This window comes from Corvus moneduloides, chromosome 8 (genome assembly GCF_009650955.1).
Source record: "Corvus moneduloides isolate bCorMon1 chromosome 8, bCorMon1.pri, whole genome shotgun sequence".
Taxonomy (NCBI): domain Eukaryota; kingdom Metazoa; phylum Chordata; class Aves; order Passeriformes; family Corvidae; genus Corvus; species Corvus moneduloides.
In genome coordinates, this window is record NC_045483.1 from 13718490 (window position 1) to 13743781 (window position 25292).

Consider the following 25292-nt stretch of genomic DNA (forward strand, 5'->3'; position numbering starts at 1 on the left):
TCATACCAAAATAATTCTGCAGTATTAGTTCTCCCAGTGTTGGAATCTCATCGTTTCACAAAATGCTTGTGTTTCTAGGCAGTATTCAGGATGCTGGAGTGAATCACTGCCCCAGGCTGCATCAGCTGCCTCATCCAGTTGCTCAGCTGTTTTACCACATAGGTACTAATAATTTTTCCTCTGAAAGCTGGGAAAAACTTGGCTGGAAACAACACACGGCTGCCCTTTTCCAAGGATCCTTCAGCTCTTATCTCTGTTCTTGCCATAGACCAAATGACTTGGCTGTTACCACCCTTCAATGCCACCTCCTACTAACAAGGGTCATCCAAAGCCCTGGCTCACCCAGCAGCTTCTCATAGCAAGCTGATGGCACACCTAAAGGGGCTGATCCAGGCCTCCCTGCCCTAAGTCCCTTCCGAGTGCCTGTTTGGGGGAGAGCTAAACAGATTATTTTTGACTCCCAGGGATGCGTCACCCCCCCACCCCCCCCCCCCCCCCCACCGCAACAGCTACAATCCCTGCACAAACCTTTTCCCATTTGGTGTGAAAAGGCTACGGCAGCATTTGAAGGCTGAGCCCCACAGCGCTGTTGTTCCCATTGTCACCTCAGCCTCTTTCCTGCCCTTCGCCCTGGGGACAAGGACCCAAGGGATCCTATCAGTGGCTCACAGCATCCCTGTGCCACAAGAGGGCACATCAAGCCCTTGGATGTCATTGCCCGAAATAGCAACCAGCCAAACAGAGCTCAGGGGATAGGATATACCGGGAAAAGTGGGTTAGAGGGAAAAATGTGCTCAGGCCCATTCATACTGCCATACACAGCCCTGGGCGATGGCCAGCAGCCTGAAAATGTCCCTGGAGAGTCAGAGGCTTTGGAAAGATCAGACTTGCTGCTTACCCAGTCCCACAATGGTAACTCCCCCCACGGCCAGAGCCCATCCTTTTAAGATATTTGGTCTCCAGGCAGATCTTTGCACTGAGCTTTCAGTTCCTGAACCACAGACTGTGTAATACTGGACCATTTTGCTGTCCCACATCAGGTGCATTACTCTCTTGTTCCACTGCTTTCTTTACTTACATGACTGTTTTACTTAGTTTTTCCCCAGTTCTCAATGCTGGCCTTTTCCAACAACTAGTGATTGCCCATCAGTTCATGTCGCTAAGAAAAAAGTCCTTCCCAGTCCCTACCTACCTCCTCAAGGTGGCAGGTGACCATGTTCCTGTTAGCTCAGCCTTAAATGCTACATCCTAACAAGGGCCACCTGGTCCTAATCTTGGGTTCACCCAGCAGCATCTGTGACAAGCTGAAAACACACCTGGCAGCCTGACTCCTGAAATGTGACACGCTTGATGTAAGAGCTTCTTAACCTTAACACTTACAGCCTCTTAGCAGGGGAAAGTCTCTATTTAGAGGACCACCACCAGCCAAGCTCAGTGTGCACCCTGTCCCCCATGCAACCACAGTACCCCAAAAAGGATACCAACCCTCTGCAGAGACCCCTCGTTTTCCCTGCCCTCCCATCCCAGGCAGCTGACAGATGCAAAGACATAACGGTGGTGTGCATAGCATTGTGGTTAGATTTTATTGGTTTTTTGTTGATTTTTTTTGTTTTGTTTTGTTTTTTAACTCATATAATTGTTATAATACAAAATATACAGACTGGAGATGCCAAGCAGGTTGTGGGTCACCATGCCCCAGGTCAGGGGGTCACACCATGCGACCTACAGCGTGAGGGGGGAGGTGGCATGTGCTCCACGTGGCAGGGGACAGTGGGTACCCCAGGGAGCCTGGGAGGAGGGAGAACAGGGCCGAAGAGATGGACGAGTAAGGCCCTCCCACCCTTAGGAGAATGCAAGTGGGAGCTCAGCCCCACAGCAAACCCAGGAACAGGTCTGTGAGATGAACAGTGTGTTGAATGAACCTAAAAAACACATCATGTCTGCGAGATGAATAGTGTGTCGCATGAGCCTAAAAAACACATCATATCTGCAAGGGCTGGGACAGGGACAGTCCCCCTGGGAAGCAGCCCTGTAGCTTTGGCTCAGAGCCCAAGGGGTTAAATTCTAATGTCTCCAACGCCAGGGGCTCAGCCTGGGTCTGGCCCAGCATGGGTGCTGATCCCAGACATTGCAGCTCAGGCCAGCCCAAACCACCTCTGGCCAAGGATACAGAAGAGTGGAGCCACAGCTGGGGTCTGCCACGGCTGGGTACATTCCCAGTGGCTGTGAGGGGCCTTTGGTGTTGGCATGGGATCATTAGCCCCTGGGCATCACTCTCCCAGCTGTGACTTGGAGTGGTATGTGGGCAGGACAGGCCTGCCTGCACACACCTGGCTCCAAGGAGCTGGTGGTGACAAAGACACCCAGGGTCCCCATCCCCAAGGTCCCCAAGCAGGCTCACATATGGCCATGCTGGGGAAAGGAGATGAGCCCCCTGCCCCAAGGTGACCCTCCAGCCTGCCAGCAGCATGGCAGCGACTCCTGTCTAACCCCAGCCTCGACTTTCTCCTCTAGGAGATGCTAGCTCAGCCATGTCACTAGCACAGTGCCTGTGGGAACACCTCTCTGCCTCGTTGCTCATTCCCCAGTCCTCTGGGCAGCATGTGGGCTGGGATGGGCCAGGGCACAGGAGCAGGGCAAGGTCAGCAGCAAATGATGCCAGGAACACGACTCTGAGCCCTATGGGGGCAGAAGGGCCACCAGGCACCAGCCCATCTCCCTCTTCTACGTGTCCCCACACCCTGGCTGTCATGTCCTCGGGAAGTATTGGAAAGGGTGTCTCTCCACCAGAGCCTCCAAGTGGATCCCTGGGGTCCCTCTGTGCCAGCACCCCAAACCTGAGGGACAGGGGCTGAGGTTGCAGCTCTCCCAGGCTTGCATCCTCCATCCTGGGGGACAAGTGCTACAAGAAGTCACCTCGGGGTCCCTTTAGCCTCCCCTCTCCCCCTGTCAGGGCAAGCCTCCTAACTCTAACTGGGATCCCTGGGGTCAGGCATGCTGCCCTATAGCTCATGCAGCAATGAACCCCAAGGGCTCACATGGCTGCCATTTCCAGGCACGGCCCCTCTGCCCACCCACCGGCCCAGTGTCAGGACAAGGAGGGTGGCTGGTGGCTCACAGTGGACACACCGGACACACTCCCCACAGCAGGGCACAGCCAGGGCAGGGGAGGAAGCCGAGGCACTGGTGCCCATTCCAAGACTTTATTGGTTTCTAGATAGTGTCGCTGGAGGGTTCAGGCTGGAGCCAGGACTGGAGGCTCCTGAGGCTGGGGAGGATCAGGGTAGGGGAGCTGTGGCTGCACAGGGTGGTGTGCACGGGAAAAACCTCTATTGCAGCCCAAGGCTGCATCTTTTCCATCAGGATTAGATGCAGGGAGGTCCATCCAGGTGAAATGCTCATCCTGTGCCAGCCATGCCCGTGCTCCAACATCAGGGAGCACCTGCTTGGGATCCCCCGAGGAAAGCAGAGCTGGGCCAGGGGAAAGGGAAGATTTCGGCACCGACTGCATCTCAGGGAAGGAAGGCCCCTTTCCATGGGGGTGTCTGTGCAGCCGGAGGAGGGGAGTCTCAAAGGAAAAGTCGAGAGAGAGAAGAAGGTTCTGGGCCCAGTGTCAGGAGAGCTCGTCTGGAGGCAGGTCTGGGAGCTAAATCACGCTGTCAAAGAGCTGCATGGATCGCATGATGTTCTCATCCTGTCAGGAGCAGGTGGGAAGCAGGCAAGTTGGGCACAGAATAGCAACCCGGGCAGCTCCCCCAAACCTGGCTGTACCCTCATGGCAGCTCTGGCACGTGGGACAAGAGCCCCAGGGATTACAGGCAGTTCCCAAGCCCTGCTAGGATCCACAGCTCTCCTCATCTGTACGGGGATGCTGGCATGGGTACAGTTCCCAAAGCAGAGCTCCAGCCTTGCCCCTGGGAGCCCTGGCTTCACCTCCTCTCTGCAGGAAGGAAGCAGGAGGGACAAAGGTCCCCAGGGAAGAGCGTGGTGACCCAGCTTAGACAAGAGCTGCCGGTGACTTTACCTTCTGGCAGGACTCCAGGAACTCCTCGATTGTCACCACGCCGTCCTTATTCCGGTCCATTTTCTGCAGACAAGCACAGCACAGGGGGCATAGCAGGGACAGCCCCAGCCCCAGGGAGAACCTGGTACCCCCTGACCAGATCCCACAGGGACTGGACACAGTGCATCCCTTGCCCCAGGCATGCCCAAGCACCAGCAGGACCAGCACAGCCCTGCTTCATCCCCAGAATGGGGTGTCTTCTACCGCACTCACTGCAGCTCTGTGCTGGAGCTCTGCTTCCCCGGGATGTACTCAGCTCACCTGGAAGAAGTTCTCCACATGCTCCCGGGGTGCTTCCTCCCGCATGGCTGGGTAGGTGTATTTGCCCATCATGTCATAGATGGACTTCATGATGTCCAGCATTTCCTGATGGGAAGGGGAGCAGGGTTGCAGTGTCAACTGCAGTTCAGCTCTGCCTCCACCTGGTCCCCAACCCGCACCTTTTTCTTGATGCTCCTGAAGGACCTGTGGGGTGCTCAGGTGTGTTTCTGCTGGCTCTGTGCACACTGTGGGGCCATGTGTGCACATGCATGCACAGTGGAGCCCCAAAGCTGCACACCACTCATCCACCCTCCATCCCAGAGTCCCACCAGTGCCAGGGGGCCAGGAGGGACACTTGCAAAGCTGAGCTCAAGTAAATATTGACCCCCTCAGCTCTCCTCCAGGGCTCAGCCAATACCCCCAAGTTCTGCCCTTGTCCCTGCCAGGTGCAGACCGGCACTGGCCCCGGGGACCAGTCTGGACCCCTCCATCCCACCTCTTTGGTGATGCAGCCATCTTTGTTCAGGTCATAGAGGTTGAAAGCCCAGTTCAGGCGATCATCAATGGTGCCCCGCAGGATGGTGGACAGCCCAGACACAAAGTCCTGCAAGGATGGACAAGGCAGGCAAATGGGAGTTACAGCCACAAAGGGCCTCAGAGACACAGAGGGTACAGCCCTGCTTGATTCTCCTGTGGAGAGGAACTCAGCCCCAAAGCCAATGTGCCCTGGGGCTGGGGTGAAAAGGTGAAATGTTGGGTATCAAAAAGAGTCTGGGGAGAAAAAATTGCTTAACCCCATACATTTCCCACACTACTCCCTTGGGTCACAGCAAGCAAGAGGACAATGTGCATCATGACCTGCTGTTCAGCCAAAGCCTGAACAAGACCCAGCCATGGCTGTGTTTGCCGGTCTGGGTACCTACACAACCCTACCCAGAAAATACAGAAAGCCCTTTTTTGTTGCTTTTCATTGGCTTTCCATTGCCTCTGGGAATTTAATAAACTCCACTAGACCTGCAAAGCTCTTCATCCATCTGCAACAGCAACGCTGCTTGACCCCAGCCCTTGGTCGCTGAAGGGACGTGCTCTCCTTGCCCCGCTGCAACCCATCACCCCCTCCTTGGCCACAGCTCACCTCGAAGCTGACGGAGCCATCGTGGTCGGTGTCAAAGGCGTTGAAGAGGAAGGTGGCATAGGTGCTGGAGTCTGCAGGGAGGCAGACAGCGTGAGGGGGTGCTGTGTGACCCTCTGCCCCACAGAGGCACCCATATGTATGGGGACAGGGATTGGGATAGGAACTCACCTCCTTGAGGGAAGAACTGTGAATAGATCTGTTTGAAGTTTTCTTCGTTGACAATGCCGCTTGGGCACTCCTGCCAGGGCAAGGCCACAGTGTCACTTGCACATTGCAAAAAAGGGCTGAGCACCCCCTTAAAACCCTGTGGCTCCCTTGCCTTGCCTCTCCAGCCCTGTGCACCTGGTGGGGTGGCTAGAAAGGCTGCTTGGAGCATCTCTCTGATCTTTTGGGCTGCACCCCTCGCTGGAGGGGCTCTGAGTCCCAGGCACCCAGGAAGGGGGCTCTCTGCACCCCAGGAAATGGAAAACAAGATCAGGTCTCCTCACTGAGCTCCCTGCAGGTAAGGTCAGGCTGTAGCCTTATATAAACTTCAACCCCAAGGTCCCAAAAACCTTCACAAACAAAGCACCACCCCAAGGTGGACTTGGCAGCAGAGGTGGGGACTATCAGAGCTGGTCAAGGGGTACTCACATTCTTGAAGCCTCGGTACAGGACCTGCAGCTCTTTGCGGGTGAACTTGGTCTGTTCCTGGAGCTGCTCCAGCCCCTCGGGGCGGTGGCAGACGGTGGAGAGTTCAAACTCGTCCTCAACACTGTCTGCAAGGAACCCAGGGGAAGAGAGGGTGGCTGAGGCCAGCACTGTCCTGCCCTATCTTGTCATGCCAGGGGGCAGGAGAGGCACCTTGCACAGCACACCCCTTCCTCTCACACCTGCCCAGGTTGACACATTTTTGGGGTGCTCTGCTCAGCCAGAGCTGGGTCTATGCCAGCAGGGGACACTCATAGACACCCTGGCTGCAGACCAGGGACTGACACTGGGCAACTACCCCCCCTCCAGTACAGCCCAGGCTGGGCAGAAAACAGGTGTGAACACCCCCCAGTGCTGAAACACTCTCTGCTTGCCCTTCTCCTCCCACCAGCACAGGCATCTGCCCTGTGGAGTTCAGACCCTTGATGTCCTGCAGCACCAGGGCTCACGTCCAGCAGGAGAGTTGCCCCTCAGAACTCCCAGCCCCAAATGCTCCCCCCCCCCGCCTTTCCAGATTCCATCCTGCCCACTGTGCTCCCACCTTCATCGATGGCTTCTCTCCACCATCTGCCAAGCTGCACAACCCCTGCCTGCAGCAACCAGCACCCTTAGACCCCACTCAGCCAAGAGTGGCACATAGCCCCTCTCCATGGGATGGTTCAGACCCTGCCCCTCCATACTCACCTCTTCCCAGGGGGAATTGGCTTGCACTGTGGAGCGGGGAGAGATCCTGACCAGGGGCTTGGGCTCACCAAGGGGCCAAGCACACCCAGTACAGGGGGTTAGGGGACTCTGCACTCACTCCCTGCTCAGACTCTTTCATCCCCCCATCACACCTCCATCTCCAAACCGACCCTGAACTTAGAGAAACAAACTCCCACCCCTTAAACTAGTGCCGGGAGGGCCCCGCTGCCCTGAGCCAGCTCCCAAGCGGTTCCTGCCGCTGTGCATCCCGTGGGAGCTGCTCCAGGGAGATGAAGAGGGAGAAAACCAGCCTGTGAGCCGGTAAAGACAGAGGTAGGTGCAGAGCCCATGGGATCGGACCCCTCCAGGGCAGGGCTGATCCTGACAGCCAGGGCAGGGGAGAGGTGGAGGCGTCCCCTTCCCGCAGGCAGGGCCAGGGCGGAGAGCAGGCAGCAGCACCGCCGGGGACAAACACACACAAAGGCAAGAAGAAGCACTTGCTTTCACTGAGCGAGGGGATGGATTTGGGCCGGCAGCAGGGCAGCAGTTTGAGGAATCGCTGCTTCAGCGCTTTTTTAGTTTGGACTGGCGGGTTGCCTGGAAGAAAGAAGGAGTCACCAAGCAGAAGAAGAGTTAACAGAGCATCAGCCCCCGGTCCCGACGGGCAGCAGGGATGGGCACCCGGCGCAGGGTGATCTGAGCAGAGGCAGCACATGCAGCGTGAGGCTGGAGGAGCAGGAAGGCAAAACCCAGCCCAGGCTCTGGTCGGCCTTCCTGCTCAATCCCAGGACAAACCCGGCACTGGAGTATCCATCCTTGGGGAGGATGGGGGCAACCCTGCTAGGCTACCCACACCCAGCACCTCTGTACACCCCCATCATGCCGGGGTGCACTGGAGACTCCCAGGAGCCCAGAGAGTCAGGAAATGGCAGGGCCTGACTCTGTCCTTTAGCCTTGAGGACAAATACCTGCTCCCCGGGGATCTGCCCCGAGGGACTCTGCAGGGAGGCAGGGCAGGATGAAGCCCAAGAACAGCCTGTGGCTGAGCCAGGGCATTGCATCTTCCCCAAGCTCGGGCTGGGTTTGATCCTGCTGGCACCCAAGGGCTGAAGGCAAAGCATGCACCGGAACCCCCATGCAGCCCAGACAGCAGCATGCACCCCCACCCCAGTGCAGCGCTGGGACCCGAGCCCAGGGACCTGCTTTGAGACAGCCAGACGGGGAACGGGGCTCAGGGCTTTGCCTTGGCCAGGCTGCGGGGCTGTGTGAGGGATTACCCACAGCAGCCTGGCCCATGGCCATTGCATCCAAGTCGCCCTGCATTAATAGTAGGTCCTGTACTGACCCCACTGCCACCCCCTGTTCCCCCATTTGGGCCCCAGTGGTTTCACTCAGCCCCATCTCTCCCAGCTGGTGTTGCCCCATGGCTGCAGACCCCCTCCCTCCCTTCCCACAGTACCTCAAGCCAGCAAACTCAGCGCAGGACTAATGCTGCAGGTAGGGAAAGGAGGAAGAGGAGCGGATGAAGGCTATGCTGGGCTCAAGCCTCCAAGGAGAGGCAGGCACCAGCATGGGGACAAATGGGACGAAAGGTGCAAAGTCCCTTTGGGGCTCTGGTTTGTCACTGTGTTTGCTCCAAGCATCCTGTACCTCTGCAAGCAGCAGGTCACAATGTCTATGTGTCCTGAGTCCCGGTTTTGGGGTTGTTTCTCTAGGGTTCTAGCAGATTGCTGCCACAGAAACACTTTCTCAGCCTTGTGGGGCTAAGCTGAGCCCCAGGTGCCAGGAAAATGATGTTCTGTGGTACCCAGCTCCAGGACAGGGATATGGGTGCACATACAGCAGCCACTGCTAGGCAGGTTGGCCCCAAAGTGCCCACAGGTAGAATCTGGGAGCCTCTGAGCTCACACCAAGGCAGCTCCATCATTCTGAGGGATAGAGAATAGCTCCAGGAGGTCATGGTTCCAGCAGGACATCACACAAAGCCACTCAAAGAGCGTAAATTCTCCCCAGGGATGTGGCATCCACAGCAGGGCGACAGTGATGTGCAAATGTATAGGGATGAACAAACGCACCCCCCCTGGCATTTGTCGGGGGGTGACAGGGGCAAGGGTGAGGACCAGGATCTTGGCGCTGGCAGAGCAGCACAACCTGGCTCCTGTCTGCTCCAGGGTTTGCAGGCAGGTGAGGAAAGAGGATTTTTCCTTCCTAGAAGTGGGCATCAGTTGTACATAAACCATGATTTTGTCCCAGCTATGCTTACAGGGCCTTAATTTGCAGAGGGAAAGGGAAATTGCACCTTTCAGCCTTCCAAGGATGCTCTGGGGCCAGGTGCCTCCTGCAGAGCTGAGCTGCAGGAAAAGACCTGGCAGGCAGAAGTATCCCCTTTGCTGAGAGGGAAGGGACAGGGTGGGCAGAGCAACACCCAGTGCCAGGGTGATGGGCCCGGGAGGGAGCAGGGCAGGAGGGAAACCACACAGCGAGAGAGATGCAACAGAGAGTAAACTGTGGTTGGACTCACAGGGGCAGCAGGTATAGGCACGTGCAGTAGGTCAGGTCGGGTGCAAGTTACACTTTAGTTTGTTATAAAGAAGGAAAAAGAAAAAAATAAGGAACATGGGCGTTTTCTCAAGGAGGAAACCGAAGGGGGCCCGATTCCAGGGTCCCCAGGGCAGGGGAGGGAGCACATTCAGCACATGCAGCTTAACAACAGGAGAGGGGTGACCAGGACTGGGGTTTTGCTGTCCTGGCTTTAGTGAACACAAGGGCTCTGCTGGGTCGGACACACCAGCCTCTTTCTGTCCCCAGCATCCAAACCACAAGCAAGTCTGGGAGCTCCCCCTTGCTGGGGAACAGCTCTGGCCGAAGATGAGGTGCAGAGCCCAGCTGTGTGCTGCCACTCTGGACACAAGGGACATTGCAGCACGAAGCCCTGTTCCTGCCAGCAACAGCTCCTTTTCCAGATGCTGCTCTGCTCTCCACCCTTCTGCAAGGGCCATCCAGTGGCTGGTACAGAACAAAAAGGGCTGGCAGTGTTTTATCTGCGGTGGGAGGTCTGCGGGGTTAAGTGGCTTGTCTCTTCCCATGCATCACTCCGCAGCTCGGCGACTTCGAAACACACATGAACACACACAAACTGAGACTCCATCCATGAGCAGCACCAGAAGGGGAAGAGATTTCACATCCCCACTTCCACATGCTGTTGAAACGAATCCCTAAGGCTGGCTCCAAGGGGACCTACAGTGGGTAGATCCCTGCCCCCAGCAATGATTGCCATCAGGATGGCCACGGACCACTTTGTATCGAGCCACCAGCAGCTGATGTGTCCTTGGGGGCTGGATCCAGCCAATGCCACCATGCTGAGGGTTACCCGGTGCTGGACTGATACCCCCTTCCCACAGAGGAGCCAAGCCTGGGTTGCTCCGTGGTCTCCCCAGAGGAAAAGCAGGACACAGAGTCAGTCTGATGCACAACAATGTCCCTGTCCTCCCGTAGAGCCACAGCCACCAGTGACCCCACAGTGATAGCTGGATGGGGAGACCAACCCACCCGTTCCATGGCACCCTTCTACTAGAAAAGACTCTACAATAACAAACCAACAGGCAGTGCCAAAACTCCCCCATCACTGTCAGTAACCTGTCAATAAATGCTTGATCATGATGGGTGGAAAATGTGCTTCCCATGATAAGACCCCCACAGTGTCCCCAGCCCAGCTCCTGGGCACAGCAACATTCCAGGAGGGGAGCAGAGCACCCACAGCCCCTGCTTGGCCCCGTGGGGCAGCATTGGGTCAGTTGGCAGGTCAGGAGGAGCTGGTATCCCAATGCTGACCTGAACCCACCTGCTCCTAAAACCTATGGCTGACAGTCATCCCTGTGCAGGGCTCAGCCACTCAGGGAAGTACCCAGCCTCAGGCAGTGCCATCAACCACAGCTCTCTGGAGTCTGCAAGGAGGGTCAGCAGGAGGAAGAGTGAGTCCCCCCAGCCGCCCTGGGGAGGCCAGGATGTGTCCCACTAGCAGCAGCTCTGCAAATGACCCTCATCAGTCAGCAATGCAGAGCCAAGTGTAGCAAAGGTGCCAGACAGTCATCCATCAGAGGAATGAAATCAGAGCTGCCATCTCCTGGGGCCAGAGAGTCCTTGTCCTGGGGGTGGGACAGAGCTGGAAGCAGCAAAGCTGCCAAGCGAGCTGCGGTTCATGGGACAGCAGAGGCTCAGGACCAGGATATTCCCCAGTACCAGAGGGAGGAACAGCTGCACAACCCTTGTACTGAGCAAACCCCAGAGGAAGCGGGTACCATGGGCCAGAATGGGCCACAGAGCCAAGTGGGGCTCACAGCAGTGCTGTCCTCACTCCCATCTCCAGCCTGTGACAGTGCTCCCAGATAGCCTGGCTGTGCCCAAAGGAGATGTTACAGAATAATAATTTGTTCAGTCCACACCACATACAAAATGTTGCAAGCAGGGAATGGAACAGGATACACATCCCAAGGGACAGGATGGGACAGCCAGATGCATCACCCTGCTGCAAAACCCACACACAGGGATATATCCTGCCCCCATTGGCACCTCCTCTGGCAGCAGGAACCAGCACATCCAAGGTGCCAGAGGAGCTACCCAAAAAAATGCCTCAGCAGAGCAGCAGCTCCTCTTGGCTGCAAGCAGTGTGTTCCACAAGAGAGCTGGTGCTCTGCATACCCATTACCCAGCCATCCATACCCTCCACAGTAAGGCACAGGGACAAGGAGTGGATGTGCTTCAGCCACAGCCCAGCCAGATCCCAGGCAGCTCAGGGACATCCTCCATCAGAAGGGGGTTGAAAGCACCTCCTGGGCACAGCACCTTCATGTCCTCCCCTCCCTCTGGTCTACTACTAATTGCTCCTCTGATCACTCCTATCCACACAGCCTCCCATTCCGAGATCTGGCTACCCGAGGGGATGTGATCTGCAGTCCCTTCATCTCACAGCATCCCCAGTGTCAGCAAGGAGGCAGAGAAGATGGCAGCAAACCAGCCCCAAAACACATTCATGCAAAGTCTGTTGGCAGCCCTTGTCTGAGCTGGGACTGTCCGTGGCACAGTCGAGGAAGGCAGCCAAAGGAAACAAGGCATCAGCACCACGCAGCTCCCTGCACTCCCACCCTCACCAGCCACAACCAACAGGTCCTGTATCCATTGCTCTGACATATTTTGGGTCCTCCTCTTTGGCCACATCCAGCCCTATCCTCAGTACCCACTTGCCAAACCAGGAAGCACGACACCCACAGCATCCTCTTCCTTCCCCAGCCCTGGCACAGCCCCACAGGGAGGGCAAAGGGGCTCTAGCCTCTTTTGCCACACTTCCCCCATAGCCACCAGTTCCTGTAGCAGTGGGAAAGCTTTGCTCTGCATGGTGCTGCACCCCACATCCATGGCTCTTTTCTCCCAGCTCACACCTCCTCAGCCGCAGTTACCTGCAGTCCTTTTCCCCATCATCTGACAAAGCCCAGCCCTCTGCATCCCCTTGCCCTGAGACTCCAACAGCCCAGACAGTTTCCATCCCCCAGCACCCCACACATCACTGCATCCCAGTGCCTCAAGACCCAGATATCCCCCACCCTAATGCTCGCAGACACCCTACATTTCTAGCATCCTGCACCCAACACCACACATTCCAATGTCCACAAATATTCCCACCCAATATCCTAACACTCTGAAACACCCCCAGACACCCCTACTTCCCCAGTTCCCTACATCCTACTGCTGCCAGACACTCCAATGCCCTCCTCCCCCCCCAAAAAAGCCCTAAACCACACTAATCCTTCAAAAACTCCCCTAAGCACCCTGCAGCTCTTGGGATAGGAGGAGCACCTCCACCACAACATCCCCATCTCGTTGCAACCCCATCCCCATCCCTGTCCCCATCCCACCTCCCCTGGTCAGGTCGATGATGCCCAGGGCATGGAGTATCTTGAGGCTGGAGCAGAGCAGCAGGATGATGCCCACCGTTTGCAGCCCCTGCAGGTCCCAGGGTGCCTCAGCCGCCATCCCCCAGACACGCAGCCCCAGCCGGCAGCTGCTCTGGCAGCAACAGACCCAGCAACGCAGGAGAGGGGAGGGCAGGGGAGGAGAGACCTGCCTTGGCCCTCCCTCTTCCTGACCTGGCACCCGCTGTGGTCCCTCGGGACACCCAGGCTGCAGAGAAGGAGAGTCCACGGAACTTCCCAAGGGACTTAGGGGTCAGGTCTCCCCCAGGGCACGCCTGCACTACGCAGCCTGGCACAGGCACCCACAAAGGGGTGCAGAACTAGCACCAGTGGGTGCGTGGAGGTGGAGGAGGATCAGCTGCAATGACTTCCACCCCAACAGCATCTTGTGGTGGAACTGGAGCTGAGCAGTCTGCAGGGACCCTCGAGCTCATCACACACTACAGGGATACTGCTGCCACCAGCCCAGGGACCAGCTCTGCCCAGGAAATCCCCTCTGCCGCATCACAAACCACCAAACCTTCCCCCCAACAGTGTCCCCACCTTGCATGGCAGGAGTTCCCCGCCTTGGAGCTCAGCCTTGTCTGCTGATCACCTCCACAGACATCTGCAACCCTCATCTCTTCCCTCTTCCTCTGCATCTCTGCACCAGCAAGTCAGTCACAGCCACGGCTGGGGGCTGCCAGCCCTGGGTACCTTGCTTGCTGCTGGAGAGAAATGTGCTCCACAGGGTGCAAACGTGCCCCACAGGGTGCTGCCTGGAGGGAGGGCAGCACGTCAGGGACAGCCAGGGTGGGTGCTCCCCACAGCCCACCCAAAGTCCTGCTTTGAGGGCAGCAGGACAGATTCCAGCCTGGCAACAGTGGTTATTAGAAAGTCTCTTTCTGGCAGCTGTCTATGCACCTCTCACCTAAAAGCTGCTTCTGACAAGGCCACCTCCTGCCCCAGCAGTACAACAAGCCCCAGGGCAGGCACCCATGGGGGAATGAGACATTCTCCTGTATCCCTGGGAGGGAATGCTGCAGCCAAGCATGGATGGCACATCAGATGTCCTACTACCTGCGCTCCAGGGACCATGGACTCCATACTACCTAGAGCCCAGTCCAGGGCACTTGTATTCCCACCTGTGCCCAGTCCTGGGGTCTAATCCTGCCCCTCACAGGGGAGAGGTGAAGGAGACCCCATTGAGCTCCCACAGCACCCTGCAGCCTAACACAACCCTGCACTAGAGAGTGCCAACTTCTCCCACTGCACTTGAAGGTTTCACCCTCCCCCAACAGAGCAGGGCTATAAAGAAGGGCTGTCCCAATGGGCTCCTTTGCTCTCTAGATCTCTTGCTTTTTCTCCAGCCTGTGATTTTCTCACTTCCCTGTGGCTGAGTGGTCTCCTGCCCCTCCATCTGCTGGCTCAGAGCCCATCCTGGGACACAGTGGGGGCCCTGCTCCATGTTCAGCTGGGTCCCCTTGCTCCCCTCTCCAGGCACATCAGCAACAGTAAGAGCAAATCAGGCCAGAGGGAATCAGGAAGGAAGTAGTGTGAAAAGTGATTAACACAAGGCCAGAGGGAGAAGAGATTCAACAAGCTAATTAGCTCTGGCTGGGCTGAGCAGGACGTGTCACCATGCAGCAGCAGAGGCACAGGGTGCACTACAGGTGCTGTGGTCCTTGGGGAGCTCAGGGCTGCCGGGAGAGCCAACACATCCTGCCCAGCCCTAGAGCCTGGCAAACCTGCTAGGCCTTGGAAAGGCAAGGGTTAAATCCACTGCATACGGGGAAATCTCTGGTGCAGCCCAGCCCAGGGAACCCCAAAGTTCAGCCTGGAGTGTCTGCAGCTGTTCTGGGCTAGATTTCGATGCTCCAAGATCTACCCCCCTGCAGCAAGCTCACCTTGACCTCTGGGGTCTGTCAAACCCACCAGGCTGGATGATGCCCTGAGCCCAGGCACCAAAGCATCACACCCCGAAGGGCCAGTCCCTCCTGCAGCCAAGACGCAGCACTCCTGCCAAAGAGGTTCCTGGAAAGCAGGAGGAATCAGGGCTTGGCACGGGACTTTGCTCTCACCAGCACCTTGGGGATGCTTGCTTTCTCCCCTCTCCAGAGGGACCCTCACCCTGAGCCAGCCATGAGGAGGTGTCCATACTGCTCATTGCCACCACCCTCCTGGCACCGTCTGGGGTGCCAGTGGCACCCAGGCATGATGCTGCTCCCTCCTGTTTCTCCCCAGATTCTGGAAGGGTTTGGCACCCTCCCAGCCCTGCTTCTCTCTCCGTATCCTGAGCTCTGCGGCAGCAGCCTCCAGGGAAGGCAGAGGCCAGCACACCCCATGTTGGGGGCTCTCCAAGACACCCCCAATCCTGCCTGCCCTCCAGCACGTACCCTGAACAGCCAAGGCAGGAACAGCCCCGGGCAGGCACCAATTATCCTGCCGACAGCAATCTGCAACTTCATTTAATATTAATCTGTGGCTGGGCTACGCGGGTGGCTCTCCCGCCTTCTCCCTCCTGCCATCCCTCCTCCCAGCCAGGACCGATTGCTCTGCGCTGAATTATTGATGCTGCACTTCAAGAGGCAAAATTGATAGTGTTTCTCTCCACCTGCCCCATCCTGAGCACTTGGCCAAAGCAGGCTCTCGGCAGGGGTCTGAGAGCCTCCTACATGGGTCTGCCAAGAGATGTTCAGGGCTGGGGACAGGCACAATGGCACAGGGCAGAGGTGGGGTGACACAGTCCATCATTGATTATCCAGCTGGTAAACAATGTCAGTTCCAGCACTGATCACCCTGAAGATCCTGGAGCACAGTGCACTCCTGGGAGATGCTCCATTGCTGCTGCCAGGCGATGGCTGTGCCTGTGCCACCAAGCCTGTGGCAGGATCCAAGGGGGTACAGTGCCAAGCAGACAGGACAAGGGGTCGCAGACAGTCAGCACTTCTGTCCGAGCCCTTTCTCAGCAAAGTGCCAGCTCCAAATGAAGGATGGGGTGCTTGGGGCCTCATCCAGCTGAGTTTGGGAATGCAGCAAGCCTGGCATTGCCCCAGGATCTTGTTGCAAGATGCTCCCACTGAACCATTCCCCAGGCTTAGAGAGATTGGCTTGGTCCCCTCTGGAGCTGCTCCATTCCCAGTCCATCACTGTGGTGGCACAACACCTCCCAGCACAATCTATCCATGGGATACAACCAGCACAGCCTGTGCAGACAAACAGCCATGGCAGGGGACCAGCAGGGATGGGGCAGGGAGAGCATGGGCCAGCAGCCGGGACAGGGGAAGCACGGCCGGCAGCATCGGTGGCTCCGGAGCAGGTGGCAGAGCCTGGTGTCCATTAGCAGACCCGAGCCATTAGCGTTTGGTTTCAGGCTCTTTGCGGTCTCTGGGCTGTCACTGTTGACCGAGCCACGGCTTGTAAACAACCCCTGGAGGGGCACACTATTTTCCAGCCCCAGACACTGTCTGGGACCTTCCCTGGAGAGCAAAATCCTACCTGCTGCCTCTCGAGTCAAGAGGGGAAGTAACCTATGCAACAGCATCTCACCCCCATCCCAAACCACTGTCATTCACACACAGGACTCCTCATACAGTGCCCAGGGCTCAGCTTAACCTCAGCCAGTTTCTGCCCCTCAAGTGACATGTTTCCCTCTCCTCTGGGCCACTTTAGGCAATGGGAGTAATTGCTGGCAATCCAGGGCACCTGGATCCTATTCCCACCCTCACAGCTGGGGCACATCTCCAGCCAAGCCAGAGGGAACTGCAGCTCCTCAGCAAGAGAGTGTGGGTGGAGGGGGACAGGCATGCCCCTGTTCCTTCTGGAGGGGTGACAGATGACCGGGACAAGGGTGGACACAGGATGCCCCATCTCTGATGTCCCACTCTGGCCCATGCTAGGGAAAAGTCAATTGCAGGTGGACAAGGAGTGTGCCCCAGGAAACAGAGGAGCCACACAAGGCAAGGAGCAGCCCCTGCCTTGTCCTGAGCCCCTCAGCAGGGTTGCTGCAGGGGCTGGGGGCTTTCTGTCTCCACTCTTTCCACTGCACCTGGGAGGTGCAGAACAGCTGCAATCAATGCCACCGGTTTTGGCACAAAGCTTCGGGCAGCTACGTGGGGAAGCAAAAGCACTGGGAAGGGGTAAAGCAGCATCTGGGGGAGGCACCTCCAAATCACCAGCAGAACTGGGGAAGGGGAATCCACCCTGGGCACAGTCAGCATGCCCTCCCCTGGCACTCACAAGGCAGGGTGTCTGTCAGTTAGGTCAGCTCCTGCCTCCGTTTCCCTCCTGGTATGATCCACCTAGGAGTGCATCTGCTGCTGGAGCACAGGGACGTAGCAAGCAGTTAAGCAGTAATGAAAACTTCCACCCATCTTTCCTGTCCTTCGATCAGGTTCACAGGGTCAGAGGGAGAGATCCCCCTGATCTGCCCGCCTCCTTCCCTCCCTATCCCCAGGCACAGCCAACCAGTAGGTGCAGTCTCAGGGTGCTGCCTGCTCCACTGCTTGTGGAGGGGAGCATTCACCACTACATCCAGCCTATGTGGGAGCCAGTGCTGGAGAAACAGAGCGGAATATCCCAGGGCACCAGTAGACCAGGAAGTTCTCTGCCTCCTCCTCACCCTGTGCATGCCCTGACGCCAGGGGCCAGGCAGGCTGCGGCATCCTTCAGAGAGGGGTGTGCAGGCATGGGCAGGGGCTGGGTGGGACCCTTCACACAACCATCACCCTGGGAGCCCAGGGAGCACCCAGGCAAGCAGTCCTGACCTCCCTCCCACCACGCACAAAGCAGAGTGCCCCGAGTGAATCCAGATTCTGCCAAGTGCGTCCCATGCACACCACTCAGCGTCTCGCACAGCCCATCCATAGCTGGACAGCTCCCTCTGTGTCCTCCCACCCTGCCCAAGGGTGGGGAGAGCCAGGAACAGGGAGCCCAGCATGCACCCATCCTGCCTGAGCCTGGCTGCTCTGAAGCCTGGTGCTGAGTCCAACATCTCATGTGCAGGGTGAGGTGACCACAGTCTCTGGGAACACCTTGCTCCGGGGGCTGCGAAACACCCTAGTGCCCACATATATGCTCACGCACAGTCCCAGCCCACAGTACCCCAGCACACATCAAAGTCACCACCACACAGCAGACACCCTGCCCGCCCTGTCCCCTCCCCACATCCCCAGCCACTGGGACAGGCAGGATGCTCTGCTCCTTGCACCCTGTGCCCCTACAAGCAGCCGACGGACCCCATGTCCCAGGACTCTCTCATGGATGCAGCAGCCTTGGAGCATCCTCGGGGGCAGCTCTGGACACCCACCACCTGCCCCTCGTGTCCCTGGAGGTGACAGCACCGCCCACACCCGTTACCTTCCAAGGACACAGGCTCGAAGAGGCCAAATTGCTCCAGCACCTTGACGAAGAGGACCAGGACCACCAGCACTGCAATCATCTCAAGGCCTTCCAGGTTCATGGTGGGGGTGTCTCATGGCCCCTCACTCCCCACCCCTCCCCACCACAGCCCTTGAGCCCCCTCACCCCAGCACATCAGCCGCCAGACCCCGCATCCCAGGGACACCAGCCTGTGTCCCTGGTGGGGGTTCAGCTGCCACCCCCTACTCAGGGGCACCCGCCATCAGCCATGGGCGAGTGAGGGGTCAGTGCGGGGCTGTGGCGGGAGGCTCAGGGAGCCACGGCCGAGAGCCCAGGCAGAGCAGGGCCGTGCCTGCGAGTAAGAGTGGAGAGAGGCCAAGTGGAGGGAGGCGTGGGGGGTGGTGAGGATGGGGGGGTCGGGGGGGAAAAGAAGGCATGCCCTCCCATTCCAATGACACCACCTCCATCGATTTGCTTAATGCAGTTGCTAAGGAAACGGGCCACAGATATTAAAAGGCACTCGGTTCCCAGGGGGGGACACAGGGAGGGGCAGGACGCTGGGCACTGGCAAAACATCCAGGATGGGGATGACTCAGGTTTGTCCTCTGTGCCCCAGACATGTGTCTGCCCCACGGGGACCAACGTGGCTGAACACCTCAACATCTCCCTCCTGGAGAGTGTCTGGGGCAACAACTCCAACTGCCCCATTTCCAAGCAGGCAGATGGCTCCACCTGTTTTGCTAGGAACACCAAGGGAAGATGGGGAGCAGGTCTGGGAGAACAGGCTGGGAGCAGAGGCTGTGATGCAGGATGCCCAAGACACTGCCAGACCCCCAAGTGGTGCAGCAATGAGCAGGAGAGGAGGAGATGCAGGGGCTAGGAGCCCAGCCAAGGTCACAGAGCAGCTGGAAACAGAGGGTGACCCTGGCATCCATGTGGCTCGAGCACACATCCGCATACAGCCAATGGGGCTAAACTGAGTTCTCCTGCTCTTTTTTAACAGCACTCCAGCCCTTGCCTGGCTGTTTGATCACAAGCCACAGGGACCACCGGGGATCCAGGTGCCTGTGGTCACTGCCTATCACCAGGGGTCAGCACCCCTTGTGGTCTTCCCCCAGGGATGCCACCGGCACTGCCCATCTCCAGGTGGATAATTCCCACATGGTACACGATGCAAGATCAGTCCTAACTCCAGCACGAGTGTGGTAAGCAGGGAGCAGGGCTGCCCCCATGCCACTGCTGCCCCCCACCCTTCCCAGTTCCCCCCGGGAGCAAGGCCAGCTGACACAGCTACAGCGGGGTGGCCATGTCCAGGCTATTGAGCAGACCCCCAGCAAGAGGTCCCAGCAGGTCTGCCCCACACCAGTCTCCCAGGAAACCCCATTACTGGCCCAGTAGGCTGCAGGTTGGTCCCCTGGCAGGGGATGGAGAGGGTTGGTGTGTCAGTCCCAGGTCGTGGCATAGCCTGGCTATCTAGTGGCTCCATGCCACCGGGCTCAGCATCTCCTGCCCACCTGGGGCACACTCCCAAGGTTGTTCTAACACCAGCAGAAGATGACAGAGATGCATCAGAGGCCTCCTGGGGAAAGAGCTGAAAGTCTTCCCTCAGGAAACATTCCTCAGGCTGAAAGTTTTCAGACCTGGCATTTCCTTTCCTTGGAAAGAGGTGAGTTTTCAGGCACTGAGACTAGATTTCATGTGTCTGCCTCCCAGTTTTGCCCTCGAGTCAATCCCTCCGGGCTGGGGTGGCACAGACCTGTTGCACTCCTGCAGGAAGTTTCCCACTGATGTCAACTGCATTTTTAAAGCCACTTTTCCTGCTGAGCCCCAGTTACAACCCATCCTCTCCTCAAGCCTCCAGCTGCTTCCAGTGCCGATGCCTGTCCTGCAGGCCATGAGTCTATTTTTGCAGCCTAATTTTGGCCAAACAAAGAGGAAGATGAGCCCTTCCAGCCTGATCCAGAGGGTTTAGGGCAGCTTCTCTGCAAAAGGAACCTGCTGAGCCCATGTGAACGGGCCATCATCAGCCCCTCATGTGTCTCTGGCAGCATTGTGGGATGCTGGGGCTGAAGGGCACAGTGGCAGGTCAGTCATGGAGCTTCCCCACCTGCCCCTGTGCCTCTCCCGTGCCAGCTGTCCTCCCCAGCAGAGCAGTGATAATTCTCCCGCTGGCCACCATGTCAGGATTACATATTTCCATGCTGGAGCCATTAATAAAAACCTCCACTGTTTGCTGCCAGCATGAGACAGAATCCCACCAGCACCAGCACAGGCACCCGGCACTGGTCCTGTGTCCCACTGTGACACACTGTGCCCAGCTCCCAGGACCACCAAACTCCCCAGAGCATATTCCCAGAGCATATTCCCTCCGACCAAGGGCAGCCCCAGATGAGCTAGGTGTGACAAAGGACCACCCCTTCACCTCACCAAGGTCCCCGGGATGTTACTCCATCTGGAGCTGCCCCCAGGATGGAGGAGACACATGGGACCACACGTGGGACTTCACCAATGGAGCCAGACCCGCAGCTGCCTGCAGGGGATGCTCAAAAGCATACACACCCCACCAGAAGCGTGGGGCAGGGCTTTGCCCCCTGTCCCAGTGAGGGGCATTGCTCCCAGGGGTGCTCCTTGCCCCTGCAGCCAGTCAGCGTTTGGCCATGCTGTGCGAAGATCCTCAAGGCCCTGGCTGAGCTGTGCAGAGAGAAGTCTCACGGATGGATGGAGCAATGCACACCCCGGGCAGGAGAGGCTCTGCACGTCCCCGGACTCATGATGCCAGTTTCACCCCTCCTGCCCTGCTCCTTGCCTTGGAGTGTCACCCTGCAAACCTCCGGCACTCACATCCCACTGCAGCGGGGCTTGGAGAGACCCTTCACCGGGGAAACTGGGACCCCCACCACATCCCAGAGCTCCCCAGCACACCGGCTGAGGACCAAAGATGTGGGTCACGCCCAAAGGGACCCAGAGCCTCAAAATGCAGATTGAGGCCCAAGCATGAGCCCTGGCCACCCTACAAGAGCGGGAGGCTCCAGAGAGTCCATCTGCATCCCCATCTCACAGCAAGGGGCAGCAGTACCTAGACACAGGCAGCATGGTGGACCCCGGAGCAGCCCTGGATAGAGCCCTGAGCCACAGCTCAGCGCCAGGGCTGCCACCGGCTGCTCTCACACACAGCAGAGTAGGACCAGGGCCCGGAGGAGCAAATGAAGTGGCTGAGGAGGAGATGGAGGTCTCTCAGAGAGGCAGAGAGGGAGTCCCCAGTCCACCTCTCCCACACCAAAGTGGCTCGCCTCACCACTTGTTTTGTGGAAGCGGACGGGGCGGGCCACCCTGTCCTCCCATGTCCCCAGCCCCGTACCTTCAATGCCGCTGATGATTTTGAAGCAGCGAGTGGTGAACCAATAGGAGATGAGGAGGAGGATGGCAATCAGGGAGGCATAGAGCAGGCTGTCGTTGTGCAGGGATGTCCTCTCCATGGCTCCATCCCCTGTGTCCGCTCGCGCCCCCAACCCAGCCCCGCCGTGCTATCTGGGGCAGCCCTGTCCCGGCAGTCCCCCTGCCAGAGGAGCCGGCCACCGCGGGCAGGGAGGCGGGGGGCCGCACGGGCAGGCAGGCAGGTAATTGGGAGCGTTGTGTGAGAGCCAGGCTCCCAAACCAATTACCTTAATTGTGCTCAGACAGCACATGGCAAACAGTTAAAAATAACCCTCCTGGCCCGGGGGGAGAGTGGCACCATCAGCCAGGAGAAGGAAGCAGGGGGCAGAGAACAGACGGAGCTCGTTACACGTGTGGCTGTGTCTCAGTGCCATGGGGCCAGCAAGGCATCACCACAGCCCAAGGGCTGCTCTGAGTTCCCTGATGACCTTGGGATCCTCAGGGCTCAGCCCCTTGCTGCCACACCACAGGTGAAGCTGGGAGTCCTGGAAACGGGGCTCCCTAGGGAATGATGCTGCCAGGATCTCTGCTGATGCCTGTGTCCGTCCTTGCTCCAGACACGGGGCCTTGAAGGAAGGTGTCTTTGCAGTTCTGCCATCCTGGAGAGCTGGGTCTGGCAGAGAGGCACTGGCATCTCATTCTCTGCGTCCCACAACAGCACCTCCCCAGGGATGTCTGCGTTCAGCATCTGTTTTTCCCAGCCTGGAGTCAGCCTGATTCCTGCTCTGTGATGCTGGGTGCATTTAGACAGTGCCACAGTGGGTTTGGGCGCACTCACTCACAGATCCCAAACCACGTGGGATTAGCTGCACCTATGCCTGATACACTTCTGGTCACTTCACAGCACTTGGCCCTATCTGCTGCCCCATGGGATATATGGCTGAGGAACATGCTGGACCCAAGTGTGTCATCCCAAACCCTCTTTGCATACAAGATGTCCCATCTCTACCCTGCACCCATGTCCAGGGAATGTGGCCAGCCGGGTGTGGGTGAGGAGTACAGCGCTGCCCCAGCTGTGCCCCTTTCAGGGAGCAGAATCCAAGCATCCAGATCCGTCTCTCCCTCCCTCCCTTCTCTCTCCCCCAAGATCAGCTGCTCTGAGGATCCACAGGTGACACAGGACAGGATGGCAAAGTGCCCATGGCTCAGCACTGGAGAGAGCAGCAGGCCCTTAACATTGCCCCAGGACCAGCTATGCCAGGACAGGCAGCCCAGGCTGGCACTGAGTCCATGCCACCTGTCCTACTTTGGGCTGTAACAATAACAGCCATGAAGTTATACCCACCCAGCCACCCCCGCCCTGGCTCTCAGGTGTTGCCAGCAGCACAGCCCTGCCACACAGCTAAATTTAAACCTCCCGCCAGCCACCTGCTGGGTGATGTATAAATAAGCCATGGAGTGGGGTTTCTTGCCCAAAAAGCAGCTCCATGCACACAGCATGCCACAGGCACACATGGGGCAACACCCAGAGCCATCAGGTAGCAGGTCCCTGTCTCCATCCTCCCAGCACCACCAGCAGCTGGGGACGGGGAACTGCCCCCAGCTGCAGGATGGAGCAGATGGGGACGGAGCAGGGCAATCATCCATCGTCAAGGGACCTGTCTCTTCAGGAGGGGACCATGCATCTTGACTGTGGCCAGGCTCTGCCCTCCATGAGAGCCACCCCTGCCCTCCATGAGAGCTACCCCTAAAGTGCTCTTCACCCAGTGCTGCAAGGTGTTAGGGCACTACCTCCACAAAATGTGCCATAGGACCTGCTGGGCCACAATGAGGTGATGGTCCCTCGGCACAGCTGGGCAGCTGCTGCCCAGATCCCTTGGGTGCTCCTGACCTGCTGGGGGGCCAGCCTGATGGATAGGAATTTCTCCTTTTTTTTGGTTCTCGGGGCCATCATCCATTAGGGAGAGTTAAATTTAGGTTAAAGCCAATCCCTTATTACCTTGCTGCTAATCAGAGCGCGAGCAGATTATTAATAAGCACATTAAAATATTGGTGAAATGCTATTTTTGGAAGGTGAAGTCACAGTTTTAATCTGGTTAATTGATTGAGTCATTTCTCTTTCCCCTCTGGCGACCCGTCCTTGGCCGGCTCCCCAGGGCACCCAGCCAGGGGACCCCTTACCCCGGGCCCACCCGGTCAGGCACCCAGTGCCTTCTACAGTGAGCTCCATGGGACCTCCTTCACCTGTGCAGGAAGGGCAGAGGGTCACTGCCCCCCAAAAGGGAATGATGGGGTAGGATAACAGCCGGAGTGGGGTCAGTATCTTGGTGACCCAAGGACTGGAGCAGCAGCTGGGGAAGAGGGGATGCTGCAGAGGGGAGAAGGCTGTGCAAGCCCCACATCCCACACCCAACTCAGAGCTGCCCAGCTTTGGGTTTCACCCCACTTTGACTTGTCCCAGAGCTTGGGAGAACACCAAGAAGAGGGTGAGGGTAGTCAGAGCCCCACAGCCAGCCATGCCCTCTGTGCCCATCCCAATCCCCTGCACACCCAGCAGGGCTGTAGGGAAAGCCCTTGGTCCTGCTCAGCACCACACATGGCCACTCCAGAGACCCAGTCCCAGGGGACACCTGCTACAGCAACAATGCCATAGCACCCAGCTGGAAAGCCCAGGACACTGGGAGAAGGACCTGCAGGACATCCTTGCAGGTGGTGGGGTTCGGGAGCATCCTGATGTCCCATTCCCTCTTTGCTCCATCACCTGCAGCTCTGCCCCTCATGCCCTGGGCTGGACTCAGCTGACTCATCCTCTGCCCCCTCCACTCTGGGCAAGTTGGCTGGTACCCAATGGAGCCAACTAGCGGGGATGGACCTGGCACTGCTTGCGGCACACCCAGGCTCTAGAGCCGGGCATGCTGCTGGGCTTGGGGGGACTGTCCCCTGCTTTGACCAGGAGCCTCCATCCCAGGGCTCATGTCCCTGTGGGCAGGAAGGTAGCATGCCAGCTGGGCATGGCTCACAGGTCAAATATTGTTCCCACATCGCAGCCTCCAGGGCTGTGCCAAGTGCATCTCCATGCTATCCCTGCATTTCTCTGGCCCCAAGGATAGGCACAGGCTGCGGACACCCAGGGGTTTCCTCATGCAAGGAAGGGACAGAACCTGGGAGGGGTTTCCCAGGCAGGCTGGGTCCTGGTAAAAGCAGTGCAAGTCCCAGCCCTGCTCCGAGGCGTGATGCTGCCACATTGGCCTAACAAGGCTTTCCCTGCACTCACGGTACAGTGAATCCCTTCCCAGCACTGTCGGGGCCCAGAGGGGCAGCCCAGTGGTCCTCTGCAGGGCAAGGCCATGGGGATGGCAACTTTGTCCCTGCACAGGGACACAGGGACAGGGGCAGGAGTAGGGCACCCAGAGTCCCAGCATACACAGGTGCATGATGACCTCCACAAGATATGCCCACTGGGTTTAGGAGGTGGTTCTGGGTTCACACCCAGAGGAGGGGGTTCTGGGCAGCTGGCAGAGCAGTGCAGGGACCAGGCACAGGGGTGAGGGGTCCTGCCACGAGCACACAGCATGCAGCTCTGTCCCCAGGACCAAGCATCCCAGGACAAAAGCACGGTAGATGTAGGCACCAGGGCGTGTCCGTGACCTGGCTCATGGGGCACACCCAGGGCTTCTTTGCCCAGCTAGATGGAGGGCACAGCTCCAGCCCCAGAGGAGTCAGATTCCTTGACACGTCAGGGAACAGTCAGACCAGCTGCAGTTCTTTCATGCTCGGC

At 58.1% G+C, this 25292-nt stretch overlaps 1 protein-coding gene across 8 annotated transcripts in view; it reads right to left on the minus strand.

Annotated features, from left to right (window-relative positions):
* Positions 1-1558: 1558 nt before the first annotated feature.
* KCNIP2 (potassium voltage-gated channel interacting protein 2) overlaps positions 1559-25292 on the minus strand; it is a 44088-nt gene continuing 20354 nt past the window's right edge. For 3 of the 8 annotated variants that reach the window (XM_032116291.1, XM_032116290.1, XM_032116292.1), the window contains exons 2-8: positions 6093-6217; positions 5628-5697; positions 5460-5530; positions 4821-4928; positions 4325-4429; positions 4025-4087; positions 3480-3694 (exon numbers count right to left, since the gene is read on the minus strand). In XM_032116291.1, the coding sequence (XP_031972182.1) occupies positions 3647-3694; positions 4025-4087; positions 4325-4429; positions 4821-4928; positions 5460-5530; positions 5628-5697; positions 6093-6217 (590 nt within the window). In that variant the 3' untranslated portion in view covers positions 3480-3646. Of the gene's footprint in view, positions 3695-4024; positions 4088-4324; positions 4430-4820; positions 4929-5459; positions 5531-5627; positions 5698-6092; positions 6218-7334; positions 7431-12742; positions 17897-18136; positions 18255-21497; positions 22593-25292 lie in introns of those variants that run through there. The other 5 variants (XM_032116286.1, XM_032116293.1, XM_032116294.1 and 2 more) reach the window with 5 other exon arrangements.